A 15,955-nucleotide genomic window follows, 5' to 3' on the forward strand; every position below is an offset into this window, starting at 1 on the left:
CTGTCTAGAGTTAATTTGATTTTGCTCTTGATTTCTCTTCAATCTCATTCTTCAGCCTCACAGGTTCTGAGATCCAGGAAGGAAGGGAAGGCATTAAACATTTATTAACTACCAATTATGTACTGGGCACCATGCCAAGCCCTATACAAATATTGTCTGATTTGAGCCTCACCAAAACTCTTCCAGGGAGTTGCTTGGCACTTTCCATGTGCTTTTTGAAAAAAGTAGAAACAGGAAATCTTTGATCTCACAGCTAGCAGGGAGAGCAGGGCATAAAAGCTGAAATCACATCATCCATGTCTAAATCTCACCTATCTGAGGTGCTGTGGGTGGGGAGCACACTGAGAACATCCCTAAGACTGATCTTTCCAATGAGGCTTTTCCTCAGCATTTAATTCAAATAATATATCCAAAAAGCTCAGTTTCTATTCTGAGAGAGAGAGAGAGAGAGAGAGAGAGAGAGAGAGAGAGAGAGAGAGAGAGAGAGAGAGAGAATTTGAGAGAGAGAGAGAGAGAGAGGGAGAGAGAGAGAGAGAGAGAGAGAGAGAGAGAGAGAGAGAGAGAGAGAGAGAGAGAGAGAGAGAGAGAGAGAGAGAGATAGGGAGAGAATTTGAGAGAGAGAGAGAGAGAGAGGGAGAGAGAGAGAGAGAGAGAGAGAGAGAGATGAGAGAGGAGAGAGAGAGAGAGAGAGAGAGAGAGAGAGAGGGAGAGAGAGAGAGAGAGAGAGAGAGAGAGAGAGAGAGAGAGAGAGAGAGAGAGAGAGAGAGAGAGAGAGAGAGATGGAGGGAGGGAGGGAGGGAGGGAGATTCCAATAAGGAGCAAAACTTCTCCCCTTTAGGATAATTTCTTTGGTAAAGTCCATTTATATTTAGGCATCTTGGTTTCCACTTCACCCCTTTCAGTTAAAAAAAAATCAGAAATGATTATGAATTCTTAAGAGGGGTGGCAGGGACCCACCAATTTGCATATACTAAATATTATATATATATATATATATACTGATTGATTAATTCGTGTATTCATTAGCTCTGGTGTATTGGAATTGAGCTGACCTTCTGGAGCTTGATTTTCTGACACAATCATCTTTTTCATGACTTTGCACTGAACTAACATTTTCTTAAAGCTCATTTTCCTCTCTACAAGTTTGCTGAAAGTAACGTGTACAGAGGCAGAAGCTCTGATCTTTTTGTGAAAGCCCCTAGAAGGAAAGGAGCTCTGTTGACTCATTCATTAATTGCAAAGGAAATCAATACAATTATCAAAAATTTTTTTTGAAACTCAGATTCCAAGTTATAAAACTCTAAATTCAGAAAGGTTACAAGGAAGCTTAAAAATAAATAAATAAACAAATAAATAAATACCCCTCTCTCCCAGGTTTTAAACCTATCAGTTGTTTAGTTCTGACCTCAGACACTTAACTAGTTGTGTGTCCTCATCAAGTCACATGATTTTGGTCTGTCTCAGTTTCCTTATCTGTAAAATGGTTATAATAATAGTGCCTACTTCCTAGAGCAGTGGAAAAGGGGGGATATGTTTGTAAAGCACTTTGCAAACAGTAAATTGCCATATAAATGAGAGCAATGATGATGATGATGATAATGGAGAAAAATTCAATTAAACCTTTTAATCAGGTTTCCTCCATGGAAGCGATAAGAGTTTGGCTTGATAGTAGAGAAAAGTAAAATGATGGGTGCTCCTCTAGATAATTACTAGACTCCCAGCATCGTGGTTATTAGAAGAGACCTTAAAGGCCTCTTCCTGAAAATACCCAAGAAAAAATCCTTTAAGGCCAGAATAGTTTTAGAACTGGCAGAACTCTCATGTCATTTAGTCCCACCCTCTCCTTTTACAGGTGAAGAAATCAAGACCTGGGGAGGCTGATTTGCCCAACATCACCTGGGACTAAGCATCAGAGGCTAGATTTAAACCTACCTTCTCTGACTCCCTAGTTAGTCTGTCTCATTAAATTTTTGTACCACCTCCCCAATGCCATTCCTGACAAATGGTGGTCTATCCTCCACTTTAAACCCACCAGTGATAGTGAAATGTATCCTCTGCTCATTCTACTTGAGGGCAGCTCTGAATAGCTGGGAAATTTTTCTATCTATTGAGTAGAAATCTGCCTCTCTCTACCCCAACGCATCCTCGTTGTGACCTGTGGACCCAAAAGGAACCAATCTAAAACCCCCTTCAATATGGCTGCCCTTCAAACTCTAGAAGACAATTATTATATCTCCCTAAATATTATCCTTTCCATATATTCCCAAAACTCTCCATTGACCTCATTTGGTCTGGTCTTCAGGTCCTTCCCTAACCTGACCACCTGCCTCTGGACACACTCCAAACTGTCGACATCCTTCCTAAAATACGACCCCAGAACCCTTCTTGCTTTATTTCCTATGATCTCCTGGTGGTGGGACCAAAGAATGTGAGGTACTCTCAGGGAGACCTGGGTGAGGAACTCAGCCAGGGAGTGGGGTCTTTGGATAACTAGAGGTCAGGGTGGGAGCACTGGACACTTGAAAAAGACAGCAAGGAGATGCTAAGAGATGGGTAATGGTTGCAGAGGGTGAGAAGGAAGAACCTACTTTTCAGTTTTACAAAAAGACTCTGGCAGCAGTGATGACTCTGTACCTCTGAAAGTCATCAGTCCCTGCCCTCAAAAGGCTTACATTCAACAGGAGCAGACAACATATACACATATATACAAACTAAGGATAGAGGCAGAATGCTGACTCATATCTGTAATCCTGATTATGGGGGAAGCCAAGACTGACAAATCTCTTAAGCTCAGGAGTTCTGAGCTGCAGTGAGCTAAAGTGATTGGGGTGTCTTACCCCTGGGAGCAGGGAAAGGGGTCTCAGGCTGCCTAAGGAGGGAAAAACAGCTCAGGATGGAAACAGAGCAAGCCAAAACTTCTAGGCCAGTCAGTAGTAGCCCCTGAACTTCTGGGCTAGATAGAGAGGTCAGTTTCAGAATAAAAAAGGAAAATGAAGAGCTCTCTGACTGTGGATTCAGAGGTCCATGGTTCAAATCCTGTATGCTACCAATTACCTGTATGAACTTGGGTGAATTGTATAAGCTCTCTGGGCCTCAGTTTCCTTTTCTGTAAAATGAGATGGTTGAATGTTCTGACCTCTAGGGTCCCTTCCAGCCTTAGATCTATGATCATATATTTGTTGGACTTAATATTCAATGCCTATTCTATGAAGTTTCTGAGTTTCATTTGATAAGTTGCTAGAGGGATGTTGGTTACCACCCCCAGATTAAAGCATGCATGTTCCACTAAAATGACAATTTCTTGAAAGAAGGAATGTTGACTTTATGTCTCAGCATCTGGCACAGAGGAAGCCAAGGAAATGCTTGAGTGGCATTGAAACGGATTGAATTAGATGCACATCCTGCTGGAGGTGGGTTCCCCCATCTCTCCTTCAAGCCTTAAACGCTGCTATTTCATTTGAAGTCTTCCAACTCTACAAAGTAGCCACCATGTGTGAGGGAATGGGAAGGAGTATTTCTTCTCTGTTGGGTCCTTCGTGGAAATCCATTGACTTCTCATGGATCTTTCCATAGAGGGGGAGAAGGAGAGAGTGCCCTAGAAGGCTAAAGCCCTTTGAGATAAAATAGAGACAGGAGCAACTTGAGACCCTCCTAGGAGTATAGATTTGGAGCCAGAAAGGACTTCAGAGACAGGCACCTAAGCTCAGATTTAAAGAGCTCCATGAACTTGGATGGTTGTTGGGGGCAAAATGGTATCTTTGTTTTCATTGACTTCTAACTGAAATTCGCATGCCCTTCATTTATTTAAAAATGCCATTCTGAAAACAGACCCATTCCTAGGTTTCGCCAGACTTCCAAAAGGATCTGGACCAAAAAAAGAAGTTAAAAATATCTGATCTAGTCCATGTGGACATTGATGTCCAGTGAGGAGCATTTCCAGCCCTGAATGCTGACCTGCTTGATGACCATTCTGCCTGAGGCTTACATGCTTCCACTTTAGGAACCATGAGAGGGGCAGCCCAAGGTACCCAGAGGAGCTCAGGCTCTTTGCTGGAGGGTGGATTGGTCACCGTCACTTCCTGAGAGCAGTTCCCTGAAGTCTAGTGTTCCAGCCCAGCCTGGAGAGTCCCAGCATTTGGCCTGGGTTGGGTGGCAGGTTGTCCCTGCTTGTATTGTTCTTGAGGGCCCCAGGCATTGGATTCACCTGGGAATTTCTGAGGGTTTGCTCATTTATCCAACTTCCTCCTTCAACTCCTTCACAAACCATTGCCTGCCAGCTTACTTGAGCCTAAGAGGCTCAAGAGGCATCAAGTTTCTTCAGTGAAGGAGAGAGAGCAAACAGAAAGTGTGGCAACTTCCCCTAGTCCCCCCCCCCAAAGGCCTTATCATAAAGACTTCAAAGGACTATGGGGATTTGGTTCCTGGCAAACTTATGTTGAAAAGTGAGAAGGGCACTACCCCTTCTTGGACCACAGGATGGAAAGCCCTCTGTCCACCTCACCCAGAGCTGATTAAAGAAAACAAACCAAAAAAAAGCTCAGTCCTTCTTACCTTCACGAAGGTCAAGTTCACAAATCCGCCTGGGAAAGTCAGGAGAAGGTTGGTTCTCTGGGCGCTGCAATTCCCTGATGCTTTTGTCACATTGGGATGGAGATTGAAGTACATTTGAGGTGAAAAATACTAAGTGGGAGAGAGATAGAATACCTCAGGGAGACAGAAAACAAGATTCAAGCTCTCAGATGTCCTGCCACCCTGGCCCCAAGAAGCTGGGTCTCATGTGGAGCCCAGGAGCCCAGAAACCTGAGGCTGGGTCTTCAGCCAGAGCTCGCCTGGGAATTCCAGCTGGTGCCGATGAAACAGAAGGGCATCAGTTTAGAACTAGAAGGACCTTTCAAGGGGGTCTTAACCTTTATTGGGTTATGGATCCCTTTGGCAGACTCCTGAAATCTCTGCATCCCTTCTCAGAGAAAGGACACATCATTTCAGTTAGAGGTTAGTGAAAATCGAGATGTAATTTCCATCGCCATATGCAATTTCATGGATCCCCTGAAATCTATCCAGTTCCCTTGGAGGTACATCGACCCCAGGTTAAGAACTCTTGGCCTAGACCAATCCCTAGGTTTTATAGTTGGAAAAACTGACCTTGTCAGAGGTCACAGAGTGAGTAAATGCAAAGGCAGGATTTGAAACCAGATTTTCCAACTCCAAAACCAAAGTTTTTCCCACTATACTCTATTGCTTCTTTCAAAGTCAAGTATATTCATTAGCAGATAAGGAGTGTAGCGGACAAATGTAGGACTTGGAGACAGGAAAACTTATTAGCTTTATAATCCTAGGCAAGTCGCTTAATTCAGCCTCAGTTTCCTCATGTGTAAGTGAGGGATAATTATAGATCTTAGCTGCCAAGATTGTTGTAAGGATCAAATGAGCTGACCTACGTAAAGCACTTTGCAAATCTTAAAGTGCTCCATCATTACTATTACTCATACTGTCATGATGAAGATGATGCCAACATCCCAATGCCTCTTACAGAAGGAATCTCCCAGTACAGGGGTCTCACATTTCACACAACAGACAATCTGTATGTTCATGAAAAGTTCTGAAAAAATAGAATTTTTGCCCACTGACAAATATACTTCAGGGGCACTCGAAGATCTTGCTTTGTAAGGATTTCCTGTGCAAGTGAAATGGAAAATTGCTCCTCTCCAAACTTTGCCTTCTTTGTAAGCCTGGGCTTCATAGGATCATAGGCTTTAAGGTGCAAGGGGTCTTAGAGGAAAGCTAGTCCTACCCCTTCATTTCACAGATGAGCAGACTAAGGCTTAAAGAGACACCGTATCTTGCCTAAGATTACATAGATAGTAGGTAAAAGTCAGGATTTGAACTCAGCCCCCTTCCAGAGTCCATACTTTTCCCATTCTGCCATGCTGACTCTCATCTTATTGTAGAATTTCAGAATCAAGAGAGATATTAGAACTTATTTGGCTTATCCCTCTCATCTTCTGGATGAGGAAATTGCAACCTGGGGAGGCTAACAAAATTGTCAGAGATCACTAGCTACCTACTGGCAGAATAAGAGATGAAAGCCAAGACCTGCTGATGACTGGTCCAGCATTCTTTCCACTATACCACACCATATCTCAGATTATAGAGTGAATGAAGTATGTGTGGATTTAATTTGGGGGGATAAAAATGTCCCTCCTCAGGACATTTTTGTTCTACTTTTATTTACCTTTTGAAACCAATTAAGCCCTTAGCTGAGCAGTATCTCAATTGCTAGTTGGGATTTAACTTTCTAAGAGGTAATATTATATAGTGGGTGGATTACTGAGTTTGAAGCCTGGGAGATGGGTTCAAATCTTGCATATGACTTTTACTGGCCATGGGATCTAGCAGGGATGTACTGGCAAATGGTTAATAACCCACTTTCCAGAAAAACAAATAAGCTTATTTAAAATCTAAGCTGCATTATTAACATTTTCTCCATCCCTTTTAAATGTCTAGACCATTAACAAAACAAAATCAAGCTCTGGTTTGTGGTTTACCAAATTTTGAGAAGTAAATGATGACACAGAAAATTTAACAACTGGCTCTCTCTTACCTTTTAAGCTGGACGCAACACATCCCTAGACTCTGGGTAAGTCACTTGACTTGGAAGATTTAAGCTATATACTTGGACTATTTACTAAGTTATAAACTGGAGGATATTCTCCTTGATTATAATTTTATATTATTGTTATTCAGTCATTTTCAGTCACATACAACTCTTTGTGATCCCTTTTGGGGTTTTCTTGGCAAAGATTCTGGAGTGGTTTGCCATTTCCTTCTCTAACTCATTTTTACAGACAAAGAAACTGAGGCAAAGAGAGTTAAGTGACTTGTACAGGGTTACATAGGTAGTAAGTGTCTGAGACTGGATTGGAAATCAAAAAGAGGAGTCTTCCTACACTCTATGCATCATGGTGCCACCTATCTGCCCTTACTTTATATTTTAGATTGCCCAAGAAAGTCCATTTGATAGGAAGGCCAAAACTCTTCTGCCTACTGAAGCTTTATCATCGTTCATTTACCATCCCCAGCACTGTCATCCTTCAGTCCCTCATCTTACCATCTTGTCCTGAATGAGCAGCTGCACTCCCATCTCAGCCTTCAAGCATACCCTAGTTCCATTGTAAACCAGATAGGTCCCAGTTTGAGGAGATGATGGCTGAGGAACCAGAGTGGGCCCCACATTTGTCGTGGCTGGTGACGTTGAGGCAGTGACAGGATGCGTGGCTGTCGTGGTGATGGCTTGGGTGGTCTTTTTAGGGGTGGATGTGGTGGTGATGCTTTTGGCTGGGACAGTGATCCAAGCTGTTTTCAGGGAGGTCAGGTTGCCCACTGGGGTGGTTATTGTAGCTAAGGTTGTGTGACTGACTGTTGACTGAGCTGCAGTGGTCATCTGGGCCATGGGTGTGCTTGACCAGGCTGTCCTTGTGGCAGTGGGTGATCCAGGAGGAGCTGGGGTGGCTGTATTCACAGTGGTTGTCATTTGCGTGCTGTGATGTGAGACCTTCGTAGTTATATCAGTGAGGGTCGTTGGATCAGCTGACTGTGTACTTGTCCCCGTTGACTGGGTGGTTTTGAATGTTGTTTTCAGGGATGCCTGGGTTGTCGGCCAGTCGGACTTAATGGCATGGCCATCTGTTGATCCCATCAGGGCAGTGGCAAAGCTAGTTGAGTGGATAAAGGAAGTTTCTGCGGTGACCTGGACAGATGTCCTCTTGTCATGGTCTTCGTATCCTCTGGCTTCTCCAAATTTCTTATTTAGTATCCCACTGTAGCAGCTCAAAATGACTGCAAACAAGGAAATGGATGGGTTAAAAGATGACCATCGATATAGGACCGGAAGGTATTTTAGAAGTGATTTGTTCTACCTCCTGAGGCCCCATAAAGGTGACATAACTTGTCCAAAGTCACACAAGAAAACTAGATTTGACCTCAATCTCTGCTACTCTAACTTCAGTACTTTTCCATGGCACGGTGCCATCCCATAATAGTCATGGGTTTTCTTTCTTCCAACCACTAAACATTTTATAAAACAAGAGCTTGTCTCCCTTGTCTCCTCCCCATAGAGTTACTCTCTCCATACCTGGACCGTTGGCATGTAAACATTGCTCTCTGTACCTTCTTATAGAAGGAGCCACCCGGAGTGCATGGATTGATGTAAGTCCTATGGATAGTGGGACCGGCAAAGATGGGGTAAACTGATGGGTCCCTTGTCAAGAATCCGAACTTTGGTCATACCATTATTCCTGGAGAAAGCCAGAAGCTCTTGGCACTAATTTCCTGGAAGGCACTATAATGAAGATTGGGGATACCCATAATGAAATCATTATCTTTGATAAACAAAAAAGAGGGATAATATCAGCATTATGCCCATTTTCCAGGTGATGAAACTGGCTGAGAAAGGTTAAATGATGTGCCCAGGTTACCATACATAGTACGTGCTAAAGCAAGATGTGGCTTCTTAGCTCTAAGTCCAGCACTATGCCAGCTAGTTGTCTATACAAATTTAATCTTATATAAAACAATTACAAAATAATATAAATTATATTTATAATTATATATATATATATTTATTTATTTATAATTATAAAATAATATAAGGGATGAGGAGGGAAAGGACTATCAGCCAGGGAGATTAGAAAAGACTTCAGGCAGAAGATGGTACTTGATCTGAGCTAAGTTTGGAAGGAAGGAAGGAAGGAGGGATTCTGAGAGGCAGAGATGAGGAAGCAGTGCATTCCAAGCAGAGGGCACAAAGACTCAGAGATGAGAGATGGACAAAAAGCCAGTCTGGCTAGGCTACCAATTGTGAGAAGGGAAGTAATGAATAAGAAGGTGAACAAGTTAGACTGGGACCAGGTCTTGAAGATGCTTCTCTTCCTCTTCTGCTGATTTGTACCAAAGAGAAGGTGGAGTACTCCCAAGCAAAGGGGTCTACTAGATTGTACTTAAAAAGCTCTGAGATAGATTGAGAGCCAAACTTGGAGACGGGAGGTCCTAGGTTCACATCTGACCTCAGACACTTCCTAGCTGTGTGACCCTGGGCAAGTTACTTGACCCTCACCACCTAGTCCTTACCACTCTTCTGCCTTGGAACCAATTCAGAGTATTGATTCCAAGACAGAAGGTGAGGGTTTTATATTAAAAAAACAAATAAACAAACAAATAAATGAAAAAACAAACAAATAAATAAATACCTAAATAAATAAATAAACAAAACACAAATTAAAAAATGAATGAATGAATGAATAACATTAAAATCTCTGAGAGATAGGGGGCAACTGGGTGGCTCAGTTGGATTGAGAGCCAGGCCTAGAGATGGGAGGTCCTAGATTCAAATCTCACCGCAGCCACTTCCTAGCTGTGTGACCCTGGGCAAGTCATTTAACCCCCATGGCCTAGCCCTTACTGCTAGACTCAGTATTGATTCTAAGATGGAAGGTCAGGGTTGGAGAGAAAAAATAAAGTAACAAACAATAAAAAAGAAAAAGGAAGAAAGGGAGGGAGGGAGGGAAGGAAGGAAAAAAAGGAGGGAGGGAAGGGAGAAAACTAAATTGAATTTCTCTTTCTGCAAAGCAAAATTTTTACTTCCATGAAAGACTTTTGGTAGGTCATTGTCCCTTCCATAGACGGTCCTTAGACTCAAGTGTGTTTCCTTAGCTTTAAAGATATTGATTGACCCACAGTTATAAGAAAACTCCTCACATTGGACTCTGGACAGAACCTGGGTCCTTGCTCGGGGTCTCTGGACAGCAATCACAAGGGGTTTGGTTTCTCAGCCACACAGGACTAGGTTCAACCAATGCTCAGTTTCCATACTCGCTGCCTTCCTTAGAGTCTGATCAGAAAAGAGCAAAACTTGACCCAAAGTTGCTCTAGGACAGTTCATATTCTTTAGCATCTATTAACATTGTGCTTTGCTCCTCACTCCTGGTGGGCAAACAGAATGAACCATGGGTAAAGCCGCACAGACTGAAGTGGACCATGAATTAAGTCACATCAGTTCCTTGGAGATACTGGACAAGAACTACCCAAACAAATGACCCCTTCCTTGGAAACTAAGCCAGATGAAGAGAATTCCAGAGAACCCCTCCCCCCTTTATCTTGGCTCACCTTCCTTCCTTACCATCTATCCTAGCTAGCTAACTGTCTATAGCCACCCTGTTACTATACTCATTTATAACACCGAGAATCAAAACTGAATGATCACTGCTAAAGTCAGATGGTAGGGAAATAGCTCATCTTCTCTGGGCCTCGTTTTCCTCATCTCCAAGTCAAATCAAATCCACAAGCACTTATTAAGCACCTATTATGTGCCAGTGAGTTTAGTTGTTTCAGTGGTGTCCAAATCTTCCTGACCCCATTTGGAGTTTTCTTGACAAAGATACTGGAGTGGTTGGCCATTTCCTTCTCAGCCCATTTTACAGATGAGGAACCTGAGGCAAACAGGGTTAAGTGATTTGCCCAGATAGGAAGTCTCTGAGGCTAGATTTGAACTCAGAAAAAAAGAGTTTTCCTGATTCCAAGCCTGGCATTCTACCCATATTCTATATAGCTGCCCTGGAAAGAATCTTAGCGGTCATCTAATCCAACGCCTCATTTTACAGATGAGTAAACTGAGACCCAAAGAAGTTAATTTGCCTAATGTCACACAGGCAGTAAGTGATAGGGGGTAGGATCAGATTTAGAACAACTACCCTCCCACAGAACTACACCAAAACTAAACAATCAACCAGCTCAACTGCTATCCATTTGTTTGCCACCAAGACTTCGAATTTCCATTTTTGGGAAACAAAGTTCAAAAAGAGGGAAGTGAAGCTTCCATGCCCAAGGTCACAAGGTCTAAGTGAGCTTCCCTGGCTCTCTGATCCCTATCTTCTCAATCAGCTGACCTATCTAAATTGTTCTTTACCCATTTCATGCAGCAGGTAGCATCATTTCTGTCTGTCAAGTTAGATGGACAATACCTGCTCTCTGTCTAATTGACAAGGTTGCAGGGGAAAGAAAATGTAGTTATACACATGAACGTGCTTTGAGAAACCTTGGAGAGTTCCAAGATATTGTTCTTGAGGAGCTGAGGTAGAGTAGACCCAAGGTAAGTCCTGAATCAATGACATGATAGCACAGGTCAGGTGCTTGGGCAATTGACCTTGATTTGGAAGGAGCCTCAAAGCCCATTATTTTGCAGAAGACGTTATGGAACTAGGGACCATCTTGCCTATCTTCAGTCTTCACATCCAATCCAGCCATCTCATCCACTGCCTGACCCCATTCTCTTGGCCCCTAGGATCCCTCTCCTGCTCTGGACCCAGTTATCAAACCAATAGTCCCATCCTTCCCCAGCTGGCATGCCGTCTCTCTACATCAGTTCCCCATGCCTGTGACCGCCCAGACCCAACCTTCCTTCTCTGACCACCATCTCCCACATACATTGCCTTTCCCTAGCAGGACACAAGTTCTGTGGGAGCAGGGCTCAGTCTTTCTTTGTATATTTGTATTGGAAACATGTCCATTCTTCCATTCCCCAAAGTTGCACAGGGAAGCCATAGCAGAGCTAGAATCTAAATGCAAGCATCTTCTTATTGTCTTAGTTACGGTCTTTGGCTTGCCTTGGTCCCAAGCATACAAAGTCATAATTCAGACTGAAAGCTGGAAGGAAACAGAGGTCATCTCTAAACCCAACCCCTTCATTTTCTAGATGAGGGCAGAAAAAAAGAACTGATTTACATGAAATTATGCAAGTAGTAAGTGGCAGGTCTGGGATTTGAACCCAGATCCTTTGACTCCTAAACAGGAGATTGTAGGAGAATACAGTGAACCAGTTATCATATGTTACAGTATTGCCGGGATATATATCACTCACCAGCAGAGAAGACAAGCATTAGCAACATTGCTAACTCCTTCTTCATGGCTGAGCTGATGGGTCCTGGGGAAGTCTGTGGGCAACGTTCACTGCTGCTGCCTCTCTCTGTGAGTGTGACTTGGAGAGAAGGGCTTCCCCTTGTTAAGGCTTCTAAACCGCACACATTGTGCTCCTGACAAGTCACGTGGGCTCAGGGAGGAAGAAATGATTTTAGTCCCCTACATTTAAGAAGCAGAAAGTGAAAGAGCTCCATGGGGTTTTCTAGGATTTCCTCTTCAACTAGAAACCAGAGCCAATGGCGTCAAGGAACTCTTCATGGCTCTTGTGGAACAGAACCTGCTTTTCATCAGGGCTTTTAGTGTTTGCAAAGGATGACAAACATGTCCCCTAGAGGCTCAAGCACCTGAGCTAAACACTTGGTGGTGGGCTTTGGCCTTGGACCTCACCAGCTTCCTTCTCACTTCTCACGGACCCTCCACTTCCTCAAAGTCCTTACAGCGTGCCTCAGTCCTGTTGGAGAACATCATGAACCAGAACAAAAACTTGAAATCTGAGCCAGGATGGCTCACAGAGGACTCTGAGCAGCCATTGCTTCTTGGTGATAGTCCATGATCTTGGGTGAGAAGTTTAGACCAACTGGGTCTCAGCTTCTTCCTTTACAAAAATGGCGCAAACATGGCTGACCTAACTCATGTCATTTTCAGCGGCAAGAAGGTGCACAAATTTAGGCACACTGGTCAAATTTGTCAAGGACAATCAACTGGGAGGGATAGCGAGCCAGTCTATGGGAAGATAGAGCGAAGATTCAAAAAGATCTTGGTAGATTAGAACCCTTAACTGAATCTAGGAAGAATTCAATTCAGTAGGAATGTATTGTGTCTTCTCTATGTAGGACACTACACTAAGTGGTGGGAAAGCAAAGGAAAAATGAAAATTAGCATCACAAGAACAAGACAGAAAAGGCATCCTTTGACAAAAAGATCTTGGGATTTGAGTAGACTGCATGGTTAACAAATCAACACCGTGTTATGGGATAGAAGAAAGAGAATGTAAATTCAGACCACCTTAGGAGAGATTTAGTGCTTAAGACTAGGAAAGGGATAGACCCTCTCTGGTCTGCCTTAGTCAGATCACTTCTAGACCATGGGTGCTCAGACCACCCAGGGTGCTTCAGTTCTGGGTGCCACATTTTAGGAAGGACGTGCTTAGAGAAGGGAAGCAGGGGAGTGAAGGCTTCAAGGTCACACATTTTGAGGATTAGAAGGTACAGGTGATATTTATTTCAAAGAAGAGAGGGCAGGATAGCCATCTTCCAACAGCCAAAAGATGATCACTTGGGAGGAGGAATATTTATTCTGCTTGCTTCTAGAGGGAACACCTGGGAATAAAGGGTGGAGGTTGCAAAGAGATGGGGTTAGGCTTGATGTCAGTAATTAGAGCTGTTCATAAGTAAAATGGGTGGCCTGTGCTGTAACGATTTCTCCTTCTGGGAAGTCTTCAAGCAGACTAGATAATTGCTCACTGCATATGTTGTGGAATGTTTTCTTTTTTTTTTTCAGATGTAAGTTGAACTTGAAGCTCCTTGGGTTCCTTCCAGCTCTGAGGTTCTGTGATACGATGATTAGACCTCTTCCAGGACTAATAGTTTATAGGTCTAAGCCAGGAAAGGCTTCTTGCTTAATATTGTGCATAAAGGGCATCTACCTTTCACCAGAACAGAGAAAGGCAATCCATTTTCTCTGTAGCCAGCTGCCTTTGCCCCATAGATAGGATCTGAGATAACCCACAGCAGTAGCTTTGAAAGCTTCTGAAGGTGTTGGTTCAATAATGCAGGAAATACTTGCTAAGGACTTAACCTACCTGCTGTGTTGGCTCCTAGTGGCTCAAATTGCATTTTGATAAACTTTTATTTCAAATCCTGGTCATGGGACCATAGAACTATAGCTGAAAAGGGTCTTGGCACAGTCAAATGTAATGGATTTCTCTACTAGCAGCAATGCAATGATCCAGGACAATTCTGAGGGACTTAGAAAAAACGCTATCCGCCTTCAGAGGAAGAACTGTGGGAGTGGAAACCCAGAAGAAAAACAACTGCTTGATCACATGGTTCGATGGGATATGATTGGGGATGGAGACTCTAAATGATCACCCTAATGCAAATATTAATAATATGGAAATAGGTCTTGATCAATGACACATATAAAACCCAGTGGAGTTGCTCGTTGGCTACAAGAGGGGAGTGGGAGGAGGGGAAGGAAAGAACATGAATCTTGTAACCTTGGAAAAATATTCTAAATTAATTAAATAAAATTTAAGAAAAAAAAAAAAGAAAAGGGCCTAGGATCCCATTGAGTTTAACCCCAATATTTTACAGATGAGGAGAACCTGAGGTTAAGTAACTTGCCCATGGTACCCCAATAGCAGAATTGGGATTCAAACCCAGATCCTCTGACTTCAAATCCTGCCCTCTTTCCATTAGACTCTGTTGCTCCTTTAAGTTAACCAGTTTTTCTTTAACTGAAGAATAATACAAGGACTTTCTTTTTTTTTTTTTAACCCTTCCCTTCTGTCTTAGAATGGAAACTAAGTATTGTTTCCAAAGCAGAAGGGTGATAAAGGCTAGGCAAATGGGGATAAATGACTTGCCCAGGGTCACACAGCTAGGAAGTGTCTGAGATTAGATTTGAACTCCTGGCTCTCTATCCACTTGAGCAACCTAGCTGCTCCAGGATTCTTATTTTTTAAAATAAGATTGTAATGCCTAACCAATACACTTATTTTAAATATGTAGTCATTGGAATTAGACCATCGTAACAAATTAAAAAAAATTTTAAAACAAAACCAAATGGAAGAACTCAATACTCTCTTTAGAAGTTAACCTTTTAATTCATTTTTTTTTTAAACTTAGGTTTTTAGTTCATAAGCACAGTGACATAGTCGATCCTTGTGGTGAGAAAGCTGTCAGTTGTTGTTCTGAGGGTAGGAGGGATGCTCAGCCAAAGATCCCGTGTGGGTGAGTGTTGTTGGCCCCATGGCACAGCCTTTATAAAGCTCCCCTGGAAAGCAAGGCCAGATGCTGGCGTTAGCATCCTGGCACCTGGTTCTTTCTCTGTCCTCCTCCCTTCCAGGGGATTCCACAGAGAGGCTGATTTTCTAACTCTTTCTGGGCGTCCCAGCTCCCATAGCTACTGAGATCCAGGACTGAGCTCTGGCTCACTGGGCCAAGCAGGGCACCTTTGCTAGGGCACGAATAGGACTTTCCACTGGGCTGATGGTGTCCTTCAGACGCTGCCCTGGGACTCTTCTGCGTCAGAGCTGGTCCCTGATGCCCTCTAGTGGAATGTAGGTGACATTACGGAGGACCACAGAGCTAGAGGATGCTCAGAAACTGGGACACGTCCCACAGTGAGATGGCTGGGCACATCTAAATGTTTATGTCTTGTCCTGAAGTAACATCACTGTATTCACTCAATCATTTTTGAGACCTAACTATAAGTAAGGGCCTGAGTAAAATACAGAATTGCACAAGCCAGGGCTATAAGGGAGAAGGGAATAGCATTCATTAGGCACCTACAATGTGCCAAGCACTTTATAAATATCTCATTTGAGCTACGCAACTACCCTGTGAGGGTAGTGCTATTATTATTCTCATTTTACAGTCGAGGAAACTGAGGCACATAGGTTAACTGACTTAGTCACACAGCTAGTAAATATCCAAGCTTAGATTTCAACCCAGTACTTCCTGACTTGAGGTCAAAAATTCCATCTCTAGGGTCACAGATTTAGAGCTGGAAGGGATGTTAGAGGCCAGATTTAGCAGCAGAGAGAGCTAGATTCAAATCCCACATTAGATACTGACTAGCTTGGTGGTGCTAAAGAAATCACTTAACTTCTGTGCCTCAGTTTTCTCTTTTGTAAAAATGATGGTAAAAATAGCACCTATTCTTGTGAGGATAAAATGAGATATTAGCAAACATTAAAGTGATGTATAGGTTAGCTAAATTATTATTATTCTATCATAGAGTTGGAAGGAATCTTAGACTC

General features: G+C 42.9%; 1 protein-coding gene across 2 annotated transcripts in view; it reads right to left on the bottom strand.

Annotated features, from left to right (window-relative positions):
- The window catches only part of LAMP3 (lysosomal associated membrane protein 3), a 34,537-nt gene extending 22,490 nt beyond the window's left edge, over nucleotides 1–12,047 (bottom strand). The window contains exons 1-3 of one of the 2 annotated variants that reach the window (XM_007502006.2): nucleotides 11,912–12,045; nucleotides 7,109–7,836; nucleotides 4,552–4,680 (exon numbers count right to left, since the gene is read on the bottom strand). In XM_007502006.2, the coding sequence (XP_007502068.2) occupies nucleotides 4,552–4,680; nucleotides 7,109–7,836; nucleotides 11,912–11,957 (903 nt within the window). In that variant the 5' untranslated portion in view covers nucleotides 11,958–12,045. Of the gene's footprint in view, nucleotides 1–4,551; nucleotides 4,681–7,108; nucleotides 7,837–11,911 lie in introns of both variants that reach the window. The other variant, XM_007502005.3, reaches the window with a different exon arrangement.
- Nucleotides 12,048–15,955: the final 3,908 nt, after the last annotated feature.

This window comes from Monodelphis domestica, chromosome 8, assembly GCF_027887165.1.
Source record: "Monodelphis domestica isolate mMonDom1 chromosome 8, mMonDom1.pri, whole genome shotgun sequence".
In the NCBI taxonomy this organism is placed as follows: domain Eukaryota; kingdom Metazoa; phylum Chordata; class Mammalia; order Didelphimorphia; family Didelphidae; genus Monodelphis; species Monodelphis domestica.